The sequence below is a fragment of the Mus musculus genome, chromosome 11 (genome assembly GCF_000001635.26).
Source record: "Mus musculus strain C57BL/6J chromosome 11, GRCm38.p6 C57BL/6J".
Lineage (NCBI taxonomy): Eukaryota > Metazoa > Chordata > Mammalia > Rodentia > Muridae > Mus > Mus musculus.
In genome coordinates, this window is record NC_000077.6 from 105,029,929 (window position 1) to 105,048,455 (window position 18,527).

The 18,527-nt window shown below is 40.3% G+C and overlaps 1 protein-coding gene and 2 pseudogenes across 5 annotated transcripts in view; 2 read left to right on the top strand and 1 right to left on the bottom strand.

Moving 5' to 3' along the window:
• The window catches only part of Efcab3 (EF-hand calcium binding domain 3), a 108,553-nt gene that overhangs the window by 20,944 nt on the left and 69,082 nt on the right, over window positions 1-18,527 (top strand). For all 5 annotated transcript variants that reach the window (XM_017314765.1, XM_017314762.1, XM_017314763.1 and 2 more), the window contains 12 exons: window positions 47-151; window positions 558-611; window positions 1,041-1,145; window positions 5,071-5,124; window positions 6,787-6,891; window positions 7,911-7,964; window positions 8,385-8,489; window positions 11,006-11,059; window positions 12,868-12,972; window positions 13,408-13,461; window positions 14,957-15,061; window positions 16,577-16,630. In XM_017314765.1, the coding sequence (XP_017170254.1) occupies window positions 47-151; window positions 558-611; window positions 1,041-1,145; window positions 5,071-5,124; window positions 6,787-6,891; window positions 7,911-7,964; window positions 8,385-8,489; window positions 11,006-11,059; window positions 12,868-12,972; window positions 13,408-13,461; window positions 14,957-15,061; window positions 16,577-16,630 (954 nt within the window). The remainder of the gene's footprint in view (window positions 1-46; window positions 152-557; window positions 612-1,040; window positions 1,146-5,070; window positions 5,125-6,786; window positions 6,892-7,910; window positions 7,965-8,384; window positions 8,490-11,005; window positions 11,060-12,867; window positions 12,973-13,407; window positions 13,462-14,956; window positions 15,062-16,576; window positions 16,631-18,527) is intronic.
• Window positions 1,229-1,919, top strand: Gm11622 (predicted gene 11622; annotated as a pseudogene).
• Gm11624 (predicted gene 11624) lies at window positions 2,905-4,148 on the bottom strand (annotated as a pseudogene).

Sequence of the window (18,527 nt, forward strand, 5' to 3'; positions counted from 1 at the left end):
CTGTATATGAAAATGTCTGTTCATTATATCTCTCATCTTTCTAAAGGCCCTCAGATAAATGCCAGTGATATACAACCATATCTGGAAACCGTAGGCATTGAATTAACAAGCAGTGAAAGCCAGCTGTTACAGAGCCGAGTTCCAGCAGATGGTAAGCACTTCAGACCTCACCGTCAGTTGGGGGGACCCCTGGGCATGGGCTCTATGTAGAAGGTTATATGAGCATAGTCATTTAACGGCTTGTTGAAAATGAAGAGAAAAGTATACTTTCCTCATTATTCAAATGCTAAATTGGGAGATAATACTTTGGGGGAGGTACTGATAAAGTCAGAAAAGATGATGAAAAGATTTATGGAACAAAAAGGAGAACCTCAGAGGACAACAAAAGAAAAACACCTGTGTTTCAGGGCGTTCAAGTTCTACTTGCAGTCTATCAGTTACCAAAAGAGAATGGTCAGCCTTGAGAGCTCCCGTAAACTCTCGACATGACTAATAACATTGATAACAGAACTTCTTGGCTTTTCACTTCTCTAATCAATGTGACCTTTACCTTACAGATGACAACATGGTGTTTAAAAATGTGTTGGCAGACTCGATGCGGACTCTCAGGAGTGAGTGAGAAGTGTTCTGAGAGAAGAAACGTCACAACACCCCTTCTTTTTCTGCTAACAGTACTAATTGCATTATTGTATTTGGTAGGGCAGGCACCAGAAAACATATCAATATCTGGCATAATTAATTACCCATCTGTCTGTAGCAATTTTAACTCTTTCCATGCTGTTAGGAAAGCATTGGCTAAGTTGTCAACTGCTGTGAAAGTAAGTCTCGCCTACTCTTGAGAGTAGACTCATCCCAGAGACAGTTGTAACAGTGTTCTCTAGAGCTCGGATAGGGGACAGCTTTCCTTTTCTGAATTCCCAACCAATTCCGTTTACTCGCTTCAAGAGCTTTATGGTGCTGTGACTTTTCATCTCCTGATTATATATGGTTGATAGACATAGGCTATCACATTTTTTTTCTTCTATTCTCTCTTTCTTAAGGCGGAAAAGTCGGTGTTAATAATGTTTACGAAACTATTGAATTCCTTGGATATCCTGTTGAGGAAGAGGAAGTAGAGGAAATAATTATCAATGTGCCCTCTAATAGTGAGTATTTCAAGCACACAGTGCTCTACAAAAAGAATCTTAGTTATTTTATGGGGCATCCCTAGGTAGTGGGCTGCATCAAAATGAAGCTGGCTGTCCCCTTCCCAGACACCAGCTGTCAGAAACTCACAGAAGCATATAAATGCGAGCTTGATACATTCTCTGAGAAGTGCATGGCCACAGAAGTGGCTGCTGGTGCTCTGGGTGATGAGTGGAATGATAAACAGGCTTTCTCTGTATAGCAAATGTCTTGACTCCCGGCAGAGTGCATCTGCTTTTCAATAAGGGCATTCTTGTAATAGACCAAGGAGAACTAGAAAAAGAACCTAGTCTGTTCATAGGTCATGGTGGATGTCCATTTGAGTGTTCTCAACTTGGTTATTGTATTTAAAAAAAAAATAGTCCTAGACTAACAAATACTACTGTGTTTTGGCAGTGGAGCTCAAAAGAGCAGAATTTAAAAGCTTCTGAATCTTGATCTCTCTTTAAAAAGAAAAAAAATGCAGTCAGAAGGCCCTTAAACAAAGGCCTAAAGTCCAGAGCCAAAGTGTCCAAGAGTCAGCACCTTCTTACTCCAGTGTCTTACAACACAAATGCTAATGTAGTACTGTGAAAAACAATACGTTAAGAAAAACAAGGAGGAGGCTTCAGAATATAGTGAGCTTTTGGCCAAGAAAAGGAAGGAAGCCAAAGAAAAATGCCAGGAACAGAGAGCCAAAAGACATACATAGACTGTGTTCACTGAGAAATTCTACTGCTGAGTCCAGTCAAAAGTACGTGCTTAAGAGAAACAAATACATGACCAGAACTTTAAAAAGAATAATTTTATTTCTCCATGGAAACTCTTTAAGTACGTTTATTGATTTCTTAGAAAAAATCAGAAGCACATAGAGACCCAGACCTAAAGGACAGGAAAATACTGTCTCTTGGGGTTAATTTGATATAGATCATACACCATTAATTGCCACCAATGCTTCTACCAGAGTTCCTATGCCAGAGAGTATCGCAAAAAGATCAGAGTCAGCGTTGGGATCAAGTAAAACAGTTCCTTAAAGGGAATATTTGAAGGCTGGCAAGATGGTCTGTTGGCAGCCTTGCTGCCAAGGCTGAAGACCTGAGTTTGATCCCCAGGACCCTCGTGATGGAAGGAGACCATCGACTTGCTCAAGCTCCACTGACCTCCACGCCTGTGCTGTTGTGTTCACACTGCCTTTCCCGCTATATGCAGAAAAGATAGATAGATAGATATGACTGATAGAGGAGAGAAAGATGATAGATAGATAGATAGATAGATAGATAGATAGATAGATAGACAGATAGACAGATAGACAGATAGATATAGATGTAAAATAGCAAGGGAGATACTTAAATTTTATTTTTTTCACTTACACTGTAACTGAAACCACAACCCAGAACTTGACTGCCTTTATTTTATGCTTAAAATACATATATAGGGCTGGTGAGATGGCTCAGCGGGTAAGAGCACCCGACTGCTCTTCCGAAGGTCCGGAGTTCAAATCCCAGCAACCACATAGTGGCTCACAACCACCCGTAATGAGATCTGACTCCCTCTTCTGGAGTGTCTGAAGACAGCTACAGTGTTCTTACATATAATAAATAAATAAATCTTAAAAAAAAATATTTAAAAAAAAAAGAAAATTAAAAAAAATACATATATAAAGGGGAATTAGGGGAAGATTAAGTGAAAAGTAGACTATGCCAAAACGAATACATGAAATCCTAGCTAGAGTTAAGACCAACAGGAAAGGGTCAACGAATGTCTGAAGGAAATAACTATAAGTCTGATTAAAGTCTAAATGAGCGGTGTCTCCTTAGCTTCACAGTATTTGTGTAAAGTGATCTTCAAAGCACCTGGTATCCATAGTTGTCAGGTGTGTTTCCACACACGGTGGGTGAGACTGAAGACGTGTTCTCCATGCCTGTGATGTAGATGCAGCTCCTACTGGAACTCAGTGGAGAATTTAGGAGACACCAGCAGTCAGAGGCAGCTCGCTGGATTTTATCTCTATGGCCCAGTACTTGTGTATTGGGTTTGCCTCATGCACCAGTTCTTTCCGGAGCCTGGCTAGCTCTTCCTTCTGCTGTTCCTCTTCCTGCTGCCTGACTTCCTCCAACTGCTGCAGTTTCCAGGCCTCTATTTCAGTCATTTTCTATCCAGCTCCTGCTGCTCTTTGGCTCTCTTCTTGGTGGGCAGCTGAAAAGGCTCCTGAACTAGAGAACCAGAAAGGTTCTTAGCAACTGATTTTTTTTTCTCTTTCTTGGGAACAAAGGACTCTTGGGAGATGGCGGTATCTGGACGAGCCTTGAAGCAAGCTTCCTTCTGCTGTTTCTGGTCTTCCTCCAGCTGGTGCTTCCGTATCTCAGCCTTGTGGGCGCCTCCCTTGTCTGTCTCCAGGGAGAAAGGTGGAGCTTGAGTCACATCCTTTACCTTTTTCTCTGGCGGGTTAATGGTGTCAAAATGGGGCACAGGAAATGCCTTGAGCTTGGGCGCCTCCCCTTTCTGCATTTCTTTTACTTTTTTCTCCTTCTGCAACTGGCATTCTTTGTCCCGGGTATCAAAGGAGAAAGGGCACGCCTCCACATTTCTTGCCTCTGGGATGTGGGGCTTATAAGGCACCCATAAATGTGGTACAGGTTGAACTTTTATCATTACTGGCTTTGCCTCTTCCTCATCTCCTTGGATGGGCGCTTGGATTCCTGTTCTTCAATGCAAAAACTGGAGACTTAGGGACAGTGGCTGGAATTCCCTTCTTTTCAGGAACACTCACGACATCTTTCAAGATCTTAGTAGAGCAAGGTCTGGAATGAAACTCAATTGTTCATCTTCTGGTTTTTCCTTTGACTCTTGCTCACGGATTTGCTTCTCAATTTCCAAATCAAAACCGACAGGCTGAGTAAGAGGGTTAACAAGAGGTCTCTTGGGCAAGATGGGGCCACTTCCAAAAATTCTGGGATCAAGTTCCCGTGCTTTGAATCTGTATTTGTTAAAATATTTTCTTAATTAGGAGGAAATGCATTTCTGTGTTTCAGTACAGCACTCTCTACTGGGTATGAAATTGTTTGTAACCAAGTGGCTGCTATGTATGTACATGCACCATGCACATTGTGGTACCTAAAGATTCCAGAAGAGGAGCTCAGGTTCCTTGGAACTGGAGTTAAAAATGTTTAGGGCATTAGTTCCCGCCACCATGGGAGCAGACATTGTCTTGGCTATTGTATTCTTGGCACTGAATAAGGGCCTTGGATATAATAGACATCTGATGAATACTTGATGCATTAAAAACTAAAAAATAACCCCCCTTTGTTTTCACTAGTGAGTAAGGAATGCAAGTGGGGAAACATGATTGAGCATAATGAACATGTTAATCATGTTTATATTCCTTTGCTTTCCTTGACTTTATGGTCATAGACTAGAATATGCTTATGGATTAAAGATAAAATGTCTAGTTAGAGATAATTCTAGACCACTGTTAAATCTTTGAACCTTCACAGTTGAAGAATTTTATTTAACCAGAACCTGTATGAGTCTGTTCCGAGTGCCATAACCATAAAGCCACCGATTTGGTGGCTTACAGAACAAAATGTATTAAGTCATACTACAGGAGTCTGAAAACCCCAGGATGAGGTCCGGAATGGGTGGTTTCTGGGAGGGCTGTGTTCCTGCAGATGGTTGCCATCTCATTTAACCAAGGGTATGGGAAAGAGGGCAGTTCTCACTCCTTACAAGCCACAGGCTTCACCTGATTAGGTCTCACCTTATCATTTTACTTAAATTTTAGTTTTCTTCAAAGACCATATTTCCAAATACAGTCCCATAAAGAATTAGAGTTCCAATGTACACATTTTGAAAGACTGATATTCAATCCACATCAAGACAGTATCTAAGAGCCATCTTGCATTCCAGGTGACAAGAAAGTCCAACTGGATTTGCTTCTGAAAGAAGTAGATTCATATTTAGGTGAGGAGAAGGGATGGGGAAACAATGTCAGAATGATCTCTTGCCTGGTGTGATGCATGCACATGCCTGTAATACCATGGCTCACCAAGGAGGATTCTTGTGGTTTTAAGACCAACCTGGGCTGGGTAGTGAAATACTGTCTCAAAAACATAATCCAGAGCCCACCCAAGGACATGAGAGCAGGAGAGCTGGCCCTACTCCTTGCTGGTGCTGGAGAACTCCCCCTGGTGGTGTGGGTGACAGAGAGCTGACAGGCTGACCAACTCAGCTACCACCCAGGCCTAGATCCAGGGCTTTGAGTTGGTCCACTCCAACACTTTTGGTTTTGTTTTCTTTTAGGGAGGTGGTGAGAGTGACTATGAAGGGGCAGGTTGATGAGTGGGATTTAGGTGCACGGTGTGAAATCCACAATGAATCAATTTAAAATTTATTTTTAAAAATTGAGCCAGTAAGCTGATTCACCAAGTGAAGGCACTGCCTCACAACCCCCAGTGGAAGGAGAGAATTACCTCCACAAAACTGTTTTCTGGCCTCCACACGCATGCCACTGGCATGCATGGGTGGGAATTCAGTGATCGCTAATAAATAAATAAACTGATTTTAAAATGGGTCTCTTACTATAAAATGAGTTGTTTTGGTTTTGTGTTTCAAAACAGGGTTTATCTCCCCTGACTGTCCTGGAATTCATTTTGTAGATCAGTCTGGCCTCAGACTCACAGAGATCCACCTGCCTCTGTCTCCCTAATGCTGGAATTAAAGGAGAGAAATCCCACAACAGCAAGTCCATATTCTTTGAACTTTCCCAGTAATGTAATTTTTCTTTGTTTTTGGGTGTATTTTATTTTGTTTGTTTAATCAAAACAAAAAAAATTTGGACTTTTTGTTTCTTAAGGCAAGGTCGTACTGGAGCCTAAGCTGCCTTAAAATCACTACACAGCCCAGGCTGGCCTCAAACTCACAGCAAGCCTCCTGCTTCCTACCTCAGCCTCCTGTACGCTGGGATTAGACCTGACAGCCACCACAGCTGGCTTGAAACATGCTTTCTTTTCCTACTGTCTTAATAGCAAAACGACATGACAGATTTACACTTATGGGCAAGAGAATAATTCAGGCAAAAATAAGAATAATTATTAGGTACAGGCAGAATAATGGACACCAGCTTATTTAGTGGTGTTTGCAGGAAAACCAACTTCTGGTGTGCTTGTTTCCTGTCCCCAAGTTGAAGAGCTCCTTTAACCGGAAAGAAGTGACATTTCTGTCATTCTCCTGAAACACTTAAGTGTTTTTGTTTTTGGATTTTTTAAAAATATTTTTGAGATTTGTTTTAATATGATATGTAGGGGTGTTTTGCCTGCACTCATGTCTGGGTAGCGTGTGTGTGTGTGTGTGTGTGTGTGTGTGTGTGTGTGTGTGTGTACAGTGGAGACCAGAAGAGGCCATTGGATCTCTTGGAACTGGATGTTTGCAAACCAGCATGCGGGTTATTGGAGTTGAATGTGGATCACCTAGCAGAGCAGCCATTCTCTTCACTGGGAGCCATCGCTCCAGCCCCTTTGTCATTGTTTTTAAATTTTTATATTTTATGATGCTACATAGGCATTGTGGTTTTGTTAATACTTACATTTGTCATTTAACAATTTCACTGCCATTCTCTCTCCCTAGGAGAAGAAATTGACCAGAGTGACGTGAACAAAATCCTTAAAAACATTGGGTTAATACTCCACCTAAGAGAAAACAGAGTACTAATGAAATCTGTGCCACTTGATGGTAAGTCCTAACTCAGCAAGTGTTTCATTTACCAATGAGCTGTTTACTGACCCAGTCAAAACTAATAGCTGTTCTTAGGTGCCAGTGTCACAAAGGTGGAAAAAAACGAGGTCTACAATATATAGTTTAGGGATAATAGTGAGGATTAGACAAAATAATGAATGTGAAGATAAGAGGTTTTCTTCTCGAAGATAAGAGTTTTAAGCATAAAATATTAATATAAAATTTGATGTTATTTATTTTGATAAATAAGCACTTGATTGTGGCTATTAAATATTTTGTTTTATTGTTAGCATGTACTTTTATATAAAATATGAGGTTTCATCATATATATGAACATACATTCAATGAACTTTGACCATGCTAAATCCTCTCTTCATCTTCTGCTGTCCTCCACAATGCCCTCCCTTCCCAACAATTAGGATTCCTTATTTTCATGTCAGTTTTTTTAGATTCTGCATATGAGAGCAGGAAGTATTGATCAATGGTAGAGTTTTTGCCTCGTGTAGCCAAGATGCTAGGGTTGATCCCCTGCAACACACACAATTCTGCAAATGAAGAAAAAGCAAACAAGCATGAGATTCGTCCTTACAAATCTGGCTCACTTATCACTTAGTGTCATGATTCGCAGTTCTGTCCATTCTGTGCAAATGACTGGAATTCAAGATTTTGGTCTTCTTTACGGCTAAATAATAAAACCATTTTTCTCTCTCTCCACATCTGCTGACTAGCACCTAAGCTGACTCCAGTGTTGAGTAGTAAGAACAGTGCCACAATTAACGTGGGTGTTTAGGCGTCCCTGTTGTCTGCTAAGGGTGGAAGAAAGGGAGGGAGGGACACCCATCTGTCCACCATTTTTCAATTAGATAGATTGACTATCTTAAGAATTTTCTCCAATTTTTATCTTGGGCTATAAATAGAAAAAATATAAAGAAAATCCTTTGAGCTGCTTCCCGAGGCCCCAGACATTAAGCTGTGTCTCAGGTGCAGCACTGCAGCTGGTGTGCCTTGCTTTGCAGCTACCGGGAAGGTGTACAAGTACAAGCTGATGGATACCATCAAGGGTCTCCCAGGTGAGTTAGAAACTGGGGAAAACTGGACTCCATGTTTCGCTTTTTACATTTTGGGCAATGACAACTCTATTTGCTAACTTGCTTTGATTCTTAAGTTGCTTGGTCATTTGCTGCTTTAAACACAACCTGGGAAAACATGGTTTTCCAGTGTGGTCACACCAACTCAAGTCTATTTTTATGAGAGTTGTAAGTCTGAGTAGTCTCTGGATAGAACTCCAGAAGACTTACCCAGCTCCTTAGAGATGTCTTGGCAGAGCGGTAGTTAGGAAGCCATGGGTGGGATGAGGGAGCCAGTTCTGATTCAGAGTCCTAGGACACTGCTTTCCTCAATGTCATTCCTTTTATTGCTCACACTCTAATTAATACATGGGCATGACTCGCATTCTCAACTGCTTTTCTCTTTCCCTTGCTTGTCTTAAGACGTTTACATTGATCTGAAAAAAATAAAGACTTTAATGGAAAACATGGGCTATGATCTTGAGTCTAATGAATATGAAGACTTCATGAATTACGTGCCCACTAACAGTAAGTTGCTCCTACCTCTGGATTTATATATGAGAATTTCAAAGAGCAAATTTGGATTTTCACAGAAGTACTTAAAAAAAAAAAAACAACTAAAAGAAAGTTTCATCCTCAAGGCTGGAGAAGCAGCTGACCTACTGAGGACAATCTTGGTTCTTCTAGCACACTCCTGTTCACAGCAGCCATCGTGGGCAGCTAACTACCACCTGTTACTCCCACTTCAGAGCATCTCTTCTGGCCTCCAGAAACCCCTGCACTCATACACGTGCACATGCACCTGAACACACACACAAACACACACACACATACACACACACATACACACACACACACACAAACACACACACACATACACACACACACATACATACACACACACATACACACACACATACACACACATACATATACACATACATATACACACACATACACATATACACACACACATACACACACATACACACACACACACACATACACATACACACAGACATATACACACATACACATACATACACACACACACACACCTGCAGTCATGCTCATGGGCACACATACGCGCACACAAAATAAAATTTATAATAATAAAAACAAATCTTATTTTAAAGTTTAGGGGCTGGAGAGATGACTCACTGGTTAGGAGAATGCACTGCTCTGGTAGAGGCCTGAGCTCAGTTCTCAGCATCCATCTGGCTGCTCACAGCAGCGTGTAACTCTGTTTCCAGGGAATAGGATGCCCTCTACTGGATTCTGCAAGCCTATGCTGCACATGCACACATGCAGGCAAAACACTCATATACATACAAATAAAAACATTTTAAAAGTTAAATTTAATCCTCAAGATCTTATCACTTCATGCAGAGAGATCTATTGAATGCCAATCTATGTATTAGGAATATTATAACAACAACAACACAGGTTGTCTAGCCTCTATTCCATAAACCAGTATGGAAGCCTAGAGACCAAGATATCATCATAATGCTAACTAGTTGTAGTATAACACTAAAAAAATGCCTTCACTGAAATTCTGAAAAACAAAAAAACTGTTTGCCAGAAAAAGGATCAGAGAAACCTGTCAGAGATGCCAGAAACTTTCTACTAATAAAGACATTACCGCTGAGAAAAAAGTGTGTGCTGAAGTATTCATGCACTGTAGAACATTAGGAAAAGAACAAGTGTTTCCTCGAAGCTAGAATGTATGCTTCAAGTTTCGAAGTGCCCAGAGTGGGAGGATGAACAGGCAGGTTGCCAGAAGGGCCTTAAGCCAGGCTTTAAAGTTTAGTCTTCTTCCTCTGGAGTCAGATTTGGTCATTTATGCCTGTGTGTCCATTCATCTAAATTGTCTGAGTGTCAGCATGAAGTCATTTGTTGTATTCCTGTATAGTCCTTTTCCTTTCTGTAGCTGGTGGTGATGGTGTCGCCTCTGGAAAATCTGGTCACCAAGGACATACATTTTTGTAGCTTGTTTTCCAGCTGTCTAGAAATGGTAGTGAAATGCTGGAACTAGTTTAGTTCTGAAAATATCAGCACTTTCCCTGAGGCATACTTGATCCCATAAGAGACCTGTGTCTGGCTTGCCAGTAGCCACCTGTTGGACTGAATGAGAATAGGAAGATAAGTAAGACATCATCCCCAGGAGCAAAGAAGGGAAGAAGGGAAGGGAGAGAGACTTACTCCTGCAAGGCACTAGCACTGTGCTGTCAGCTTTAAAGAGCCCTGTGTAGCAGCTCTCTTTAGCAGGGTGTCTTGAAACCTCAGGACTTGAGAATTGGAAGGACCACCACACGTTTGAGGCCAACTAAATAGAATTACAGACCGATGTAGACTCTACATAGAAAGACACAGTGTCATATTTCTTAATAACCTAATTAAAGTAAATCAAATAACATTGCCCTATTAAAGCTGGACATATTGGCACGAATCCATAACTCCAGCTCTCAGGAGGCAAAGGCAGGAGGACCAGAAGTTTAAGGTCACCCTCAACCCACAGAGAATTCCAGCCTATGATAAATGACACCCTGTCTCAATGAATACGCACTTATTATTAAAGTTTACTGAATTTGTCAGATATGCCCATCCATATTGAACGTGGCTGGTGGAAGAATGATAGCTGAAGCCAAGTCTTTCCTGGGACAGAGCACAGCCTTGTTGGTGTCTCAAGCCTCAATTTCCCTTATAGCACTTGATCCATTTAAGCCGATTTCGAGCTTTGTAATCAGTGACATGGAATTCTTCCCAATAGGAAAGCAAAAGCCACTGTCAGCATTAGCCCATCCTCCTCCTTGGTGTGCCTTACTGTCTTGACAGAACAGTGACATAAACAACATGATGTCACTGTGATCTTCATAATTCAAGTTCTGTCTTTCCCCATCTTCAATTGGATGAAAGCAGGGTAGAATTCTAAATCAAATATTGAAAATTGGTTAGATTTCTACGTTTCACTTCGGTATATAGCTTTATATCTTTTCCTATGTATGTTTTCATTTTTATGCATAAACTCTGTCTTGCTTTTACAGTTTATGGGTTGACTCGTTTGAAAGACATAATGGAAAAGGGGGACGTATATACAGGTGGGTTACTAATCACTACTGAGCATCTATTAAGAGATCTATAGATAATAAGTATATAGATCTATACAAATCAACCATCCAGGAGCTTCAAGGGGTTGAACCTTCCATGGTTAAGGGAAAATATATATAAATAAATACAATAATATCATAGGTGTTATGTTAAAAGCCTCACAAATGGAAAAGGCTCTAAATGGCCGCTTAGGTCCAGGGAAGAGTGACCAGAGGTGGTTTACAGGGGAGCAAGCACAGGAACTGACCCTGAAGAGGTGCATCAGTGTTTTCCAGAGTGGACCTTTCTAGCAGTGGGAGAAGTATAAAGGTTAAGATGAGAAGTACTTGGAACCGTTTAGCATAAACCATAAGACTAGGCCATATTGGAAGGTTCATGTCCTGTCAAAAGCAGTTAGCAGATGCAGAAGTGGTTCCACTGTGTCTTGTAATCCCCAGAGCTGCTGACAGGCAAGCTATGGAAACCCCAGGGATCCAACTTTACAGAGGCTCTTAAAAACAGCCCTCGTGCCTCTTTCCCCAACCATTGGAACAGATGAGCACAGCCTCCCAGCCCTCCTCTCCAAACAGACACATTGCATTTAGGTTCCAGGGGACTAAAAACAGGAATTTATTTCAGCTGGCTTTGAATTCATCTGCCTAGACCAGAACACCAAGCTAGAAAAGAACCAACCTCAGCGAAAGTTCCACACAGTCATGGAAGGTTGAAGGGGCCCAGATATGTGGTTATTTATACCCTCCTAGGAGGTACGAGGGTGTTACCGCAGACTTCTCAGGACTTTGTTTTTTACCCACATTTGAGGTCATTTGGGCTCCCACATATTTCCCTTCAGCATTTTACATTATAGTCTTGAAAATTTTTAATCCCTCTAATCTAGTATTCCTGGCCAAGTATAGAGGTGAGCTTACTTTACAGAGAAAACCCAGGATCTACAGTGGGTGGTAGTTGCTGTCAAGAAGAAAGAAGGGAGATCCACCGCTTCAGTAAGATCTGATAGAAAGCCAGCTGAGTTAAGGCTTTTTGAAAGCATGAGTGGTAGAGAAGCCTGGGGGTAGGGGTGACAGGGGCAGCTCTGTGGGTAAGAGCACTTGCTGTACAGACATGAGAACCTGAGCTTGAATCCCAGAGTCCACATGAGATGCCAACATGGCAACAATGGCCCTTGTAACCCCAGTGCTGTGATGTGGAAGTGGGAATTACTGAGGCTTACAGGCTGCTTGCAAGAGTAAGAAAGAGAGAAAACAACATTCTCCCTCTGGCCTCTGTATATTCCTGCATAAGTGTACACACACGCACACAACTGCGTGCACAGCATACATGTATGCCACACATACACCAACTGAAAAATCAGATTCTAATTATTTCGTAAAGTTATATTACAATCTGTACCATTTCCCTTGTCGGTACATGCACTCCGCCTTTCAATTTGTGGATAAATGTTTGCACCTAACTATCCAACCTAGCTTTGGTCATCACTGTTTTGGTCAAAGCCTCTACAATTTTGTCTTAATTGATGTCCTTTTTACTAGACACATCATTTGTACTATAGATTCAAGGATCTCTATCTTCTCCCCTGATAGGGGGTGAAGCCAGGGGGATAAAGAGTAGGAAAAAATGAAGGACCCACAGAGTACTAAAGGCCAGCTACAAGTAATTTCTTACATTCTTGCCAACTTGAGTTCATCACTATTTACTTAACAAGGATAGGCTTTTGTTGTTCTTGTTTGTTTGTTTTCTGTAATATATAGAAGCATCATTCTTCAAATTTTCAACTGCTAGGACTTTTCTCTTTTCAAAGGCGAGAAGATCGATCTTGGAGACCTGCCAGAATTCCTGGATGATATAGGGGTGGAACTCACAGAAGACAAGACGATGAAACTCCTGGGTAAACTGCCGACGGATGGTGAGTATCACAAGATACCAGAGGAACCCTGGAGAAGTGTTAAGCATCCGAACTTGTGTGACTAGTAAAGATGCAGCATGCCACCTGCCACCAACATGTCACCCAGCTGAGATCTGTTTCCATTCCTATGTTTTATTTTTAGGGTGAAAATATTTCAATGCTAGAAGAAAGCACTTTGAAAGTTTCTGCTTCTTTTTTGTTTGGTTGGGTTTTGTTTTTGGTTTTGTTTTTTTTCGAGACAGGGTTTCTCTGTGTAGCCCTGGATGTCCTGTAGACCAGGCTGGCCTCGAACTCAGAAATCCGCCTGCCTCTGCCTCCCAAGTGCTGGGATTAAAGGCGTGCGCCACCATGCCTGGCCTAAGTTTCTGTTTTTAAGTTGTAGACTTTTGAGTAACTGCATCATTTCCTGAGACTTGAACTTTTTCCATCTTGTAGGCCATGGAAGGCTGTACAAGAAAAGGTTGATAAAAGAGTTGGGGACAATTAAAGGTAAGGGGCATGATGGGACTTTACATGACGTGGACACTGGAGTCCTTAGGCCATGCTGTTGTTATGTTGTCAAAACTCTCCCTACTTTATGGTTTTCAGATTCTTAATTTTGCCATCCCTACTATTGAATTCTTTATACAGACTATGGCCATCAAAATGGTTTCCCTGTAATAGACCTAGAAACAGCGGTTCCTATATTAAGCCATACATTAGAACCATCAGGAAAAATAGTTCCTAGAGCTTAAGGTCCTTTTCCAGCAGTATTGACCTTGAATTTCCAGGGATGGTCTTTAGCGGGGGAGATGTTATTTAAAAGTTTCCCATGGTATTATAATAACTAAAAATAAAATGTAAACAACAGGTAAAGAAAAAATCAGTGCCTGTAGACAACAGAATACCACTTGGCAATTAGGAAAAAAATAAGTAAAATTTCATTATTTACAATAGCATGAATGGAAATGGAGACCATTGTGTTAAGTGAAATAAGACAGGCATCCCCACAAAAAAACAAAACAGACACCAAATGATCTCATTTACATATGTGATCTAAAGACCTTGGTCTCAAAGGAGTTTAGACAAGAACGATGGTTTAAAGCCAAGGAGAGAAGAAGAGAATTCAAATGGGAATAAGATGCCCTCCTGGCTACTGGACAGCAAGGCCACTACAGACAACAGCATCATTTCAGAAAGACAGGAAAAAAAGAATTTGGAGGGATTTAGCCATGAAGAAATAACAAATGTTTGGAAAAATAAATGTGTTCGACCTGACTGAACGGTTGACATGTAAGTGTGGTTTGGAAGAGCACATTCTCTTGTCCATTGGGACTTTTGTTTGTTCCCACGTATCAGTTAAATTTTTACTTTGGGTCAGAAGAATGGTTTATCCAGTAAAGGTGCTTGCTGTGCAGACTGGGGGTGTGAGTCCGATTCCTGGAACCCAGTGGGAAGGGGAAACTGACCCCTGAGAATCGTCATCTGACCTCCGCCTACACACGGCACCACAGGGACATTCTACACACACACACACTAATTGACTTAAAATAAAAATATCTAACTTTTTAAAAAAAAGATTTCCTGGAGGATTGTGATGCATTAAGTCCACAAACTTTATTTTTCTCCATTAATTTCGAGTTTCAAATCTTATTATAAAGGTTCATTGACAAATCCCAATTTGAGTCTGTAATAGAAATGCCCAAACTCCTTTCTTCCTTCTCTTAAAATTCCTTCTGAAAGCTAGGTTCAAGGGATTGGTCAGGGAGACTGAGTTTGTTTAGCACGTGGACCTCCCTTAATGCAGTTGTCAGTACATGCAGCACACTCACACAACTGTAACGGAACCTCAAGAACAAGAATTAGGGACCCACAGGACACTGTCACTAAAATAGTTTAAATGACCTTTGCTCCTTGTACTCTGAACAGCACTGACACTTAAGCATGACCTTGAATGACCTACTGACTCTGAACCATTATATTTCTCAAATCCTTCTTCCCTAAGACTTAAAGATACCTACAAGCAAGGTGGAAACCTTCTTTAAAAAGGCAGTCTTTCAGCTCAACAACAAGGAAATGCAGACAGTGATAGACAAACTACCAGCTGATCGTGAGTTTACCTCCTAGTAAACTTTGCAACATGAACCTAGTGGTAGGTCTGGGATGGGGACAGGGTGTCCATGAAAAAAAAAAAAAAAGGGAGATAAAATGTAAGGTCCTCACACATAGCTACCAAACTGAACCCAGTGGTCACAGAGAGCATCTACACAGATGACAAATGTCTAGTTTCCAATTAGCACCACAGGAAATACTAAATATTCAAACAGGAATATTCAGGATATTAAGTTTTGGCCCATAGTGCTAATCCAATAGTGAGCAGCATGCAAGGAACACATGTAAGGAATTATTCTAAGCATGTTACAGATAATTAGCTTGTTGAATTTTCCAAGTAGTGTTCTGTAAATTAGGTTTTATTTTTACCTCTATTTTACATACAAAGAAACTAAGATGTCACTTAGCAAAACTCAGAGAGCTAGAAAGTGGTGAAGCCAAGAAAGCTCACGTTATCTGGTTCCAGAATATTTTTTTCTTTTTGAATTTTTGAGACAAGTTCTCTTTATGTAGCTCAGGCTCACCTCAAACTTGTGATTTTCCTGCTTTGGACTCCCAAGTCCAAAGATTCGAGGTGTAAGCCACCACACCTGGCTTCTAGAAAGGAGCCATTATGCTATGCTGCCATGCGTTATTAGAATTTTTAAAAGTTAAAATGTTATAGTAATATGGTGCCAGTAAGAGCAAAATCAGAGACAGGTGTGATGGCATAGTCTCAGAACTGAGGAGGTTGAAGCAAGAAGACAAGTTGGTTTTAAGGTAAATTCATTAACCATAATGCATTTGCATTTTGATGTAACTATTGTTTAAGTAAATGTTTGTGTAGCATTGGTCTCCTGTAAGCCACTACACTAACAATTAGATAACAGTGGGAATATAGACTGATCACTGGTAGCTCATTCTGAGGGTTACTATCAGTATTGGAATACTAAGAATAACACAACAGTACAAACACACTGTGTCCCCATGACCACATCATAATGGAAGAGACTGTCTATGGCAACTTTAAGTCTTGGTTGTCTCAGTGGCAGCATCTCCCATCCGGTGCTTTCAAATGTACAATTTTACAAACTGTTTTAAATGTATCCAGTGGCTTTCCACTTTAATTTGAGAAATACTGAACAAAGAAATGAAGTATATAGTATATGAGAATGGTCGTTGCAAAGTTCTGTCACTATAAGTGAGCAGTAACTGAACATATGGATTTGACAGCAATCATGGCGAAGTTCTAAGATTAGCCAGGAGTACACCATTACTCTCTTTTATCAAAAGAGACTAACAATGGATTCAAGACTATATTTAAGGAGTGTTGTATGCTTTGTCTTGCATTGCATTATATGAATTCTTGTCCTGTAGACAGAAGTAGTTATATTAATTAAGTTGATGAGGATCTGACATGAAAAATATTAGTTTCATGTTTTCAAGTGAGTGAATATAGGTTTCTGTTTATAAGTCACAATTTAATAATTTTATATTTTCTATAAATCTGTTTTATGGGGTTTTTGTCTTAAAGGAAATGGGAAGGTTGAATACCAAGTGTTGATGAAAGAAGTTAGAAACGTTTTAGGTGAGTAAGCTGTTAACATGAGTATTAATTATATTGTGTGGTCTTATATTTTATATTTAAATATATTTTAACATAACAAATAGAAATCGAAGGAATTTCAGGCTTAAACTATACCATAGATCAAACAGACTTAACAGCTATCTATAGAGTATTCTATGCAACAGGCACAGAAAAATCTCTTGTTTCTCAGCAGCCTATAGAATCTTCTCCAAGAAATAGGAGCTCACAAAGGAAGTCTTAATAGATCCATAAGAAGTGAAAATAGTGTCTTGTAACTCATTAGATAAGAGTGGAATAAAACTAAAAACTAATAGCAAGACAAAACCACAAATACTTGGGACTGACAGTATATTTTTTAATTACTTGCCAGTGGGCCACCAAAGAAACCAGAAAGGAAACATTCAATCCCTAGAATCAGATGAAAATGAAGGCACAGCTTACCACAACCTTTTGAATACACCCAAGGTCATTACCAGAGGAAAATATATAATCACAAGTGTTTATATTGGAAAAAATCAGAAATATCTAAATTTAACAACCCACTGATACAGCTCAAGTAAAAACCAAGAGTAATGGGTATAAGTAAAGATTGGGGTAGAAATTAATGAAGACTAAAGGTATAACACAGAATAAAAAAAATTTGTTGCTGGTTTGGTATTTTTGGTTTTTTTTTTCTTTTGAGATTTTGCTAGATTTTAGCAAACACTAAAGGAGTAGCTAACACCAATACTCCTCAAACTGTTCTACAAAAGAGACAAGGAAGGAGATTGCTTTACATACTCATTCTGCAAAGCCAGCATTACTCTGATTCCAAAACAGGTTAAGGAAACAACAACAAGAAAACCATTGACCAATTTCCCCGATGAACATAGATGCATAAGACAAAATACCTACAAATCAAACTCAAGAACACTTTATGATCACAGGTCATGATCAAATTGGTCTAAGCTCCAGAATGCAAGACTTGTTCTGAATATGCAAATCAGTAGGTTTAATACATCACATACACTGAAGAACAGAAATCACATTATCAACTCAATAGCTACAAATAAAAGCTTTTGGCAAAAAGCCATTTTTTTTCAGGATAAAAGTTCTGAATAAAATAGCAATTGAAGAAAAATGCTGGACTCAGCACCAGGAACTGATCACCTTGGGCACGGAGTCGTCAGACACACCCAAGGTCCCTAGAGGAGTCTTCAAGCGATCTTAGGACCTCTGGTAAGTGGAACACAACTTCTGCCAGGAGGCAGGTTCAAACACCAGATATCTGGTCACCTTCCCTGCAAGAGGAGAGCTTGCCTGCAGAGAGTGCTCTGACCACTGAAACTCAGGAGAGAGCTAGTATCCCAGGTCTGCTGATAGAGGCTAACATAATCACCTGAGGAACAAGCTCTAACCAGAGACAACTATAACAACTAACTCCAGAGATTAGGAGATTACCAGATGGCAAAAGGCAAACGTAAGAATCTTACTAACAGAAACCAAGACCACTCACCATCATCAGAACGCAGCACTCTAACACACCCGAAAAGCTAGACCCGGATTTAAAAGCATATCTCATTATGATGATGATAGAGGACATCAAGAGGGACTTTAACAACTCACTTAAAGAAATACAGGAGAACACTGCTAAAGAGTTACAAGTCCATAAAGAAAAACACAACCAAACAGGTAGAAGTCCTTACAGGAAAACACATCCAAACAGGTGATGGAAATGAACAAAACCATACTAGACCTAAAAAGGGAAGTAGACACAATAAAGAAAAACCAAAGTGAGGCAACACTGGAGATAGAAACCCAAGGAAAGAAATCTGGAACCATAGATGGCGAGCATCAGCAACAGAATACAAGAGATGGAAGAGAGAATCTCAGGTGCAGAAGATTCGATAGGGAACAT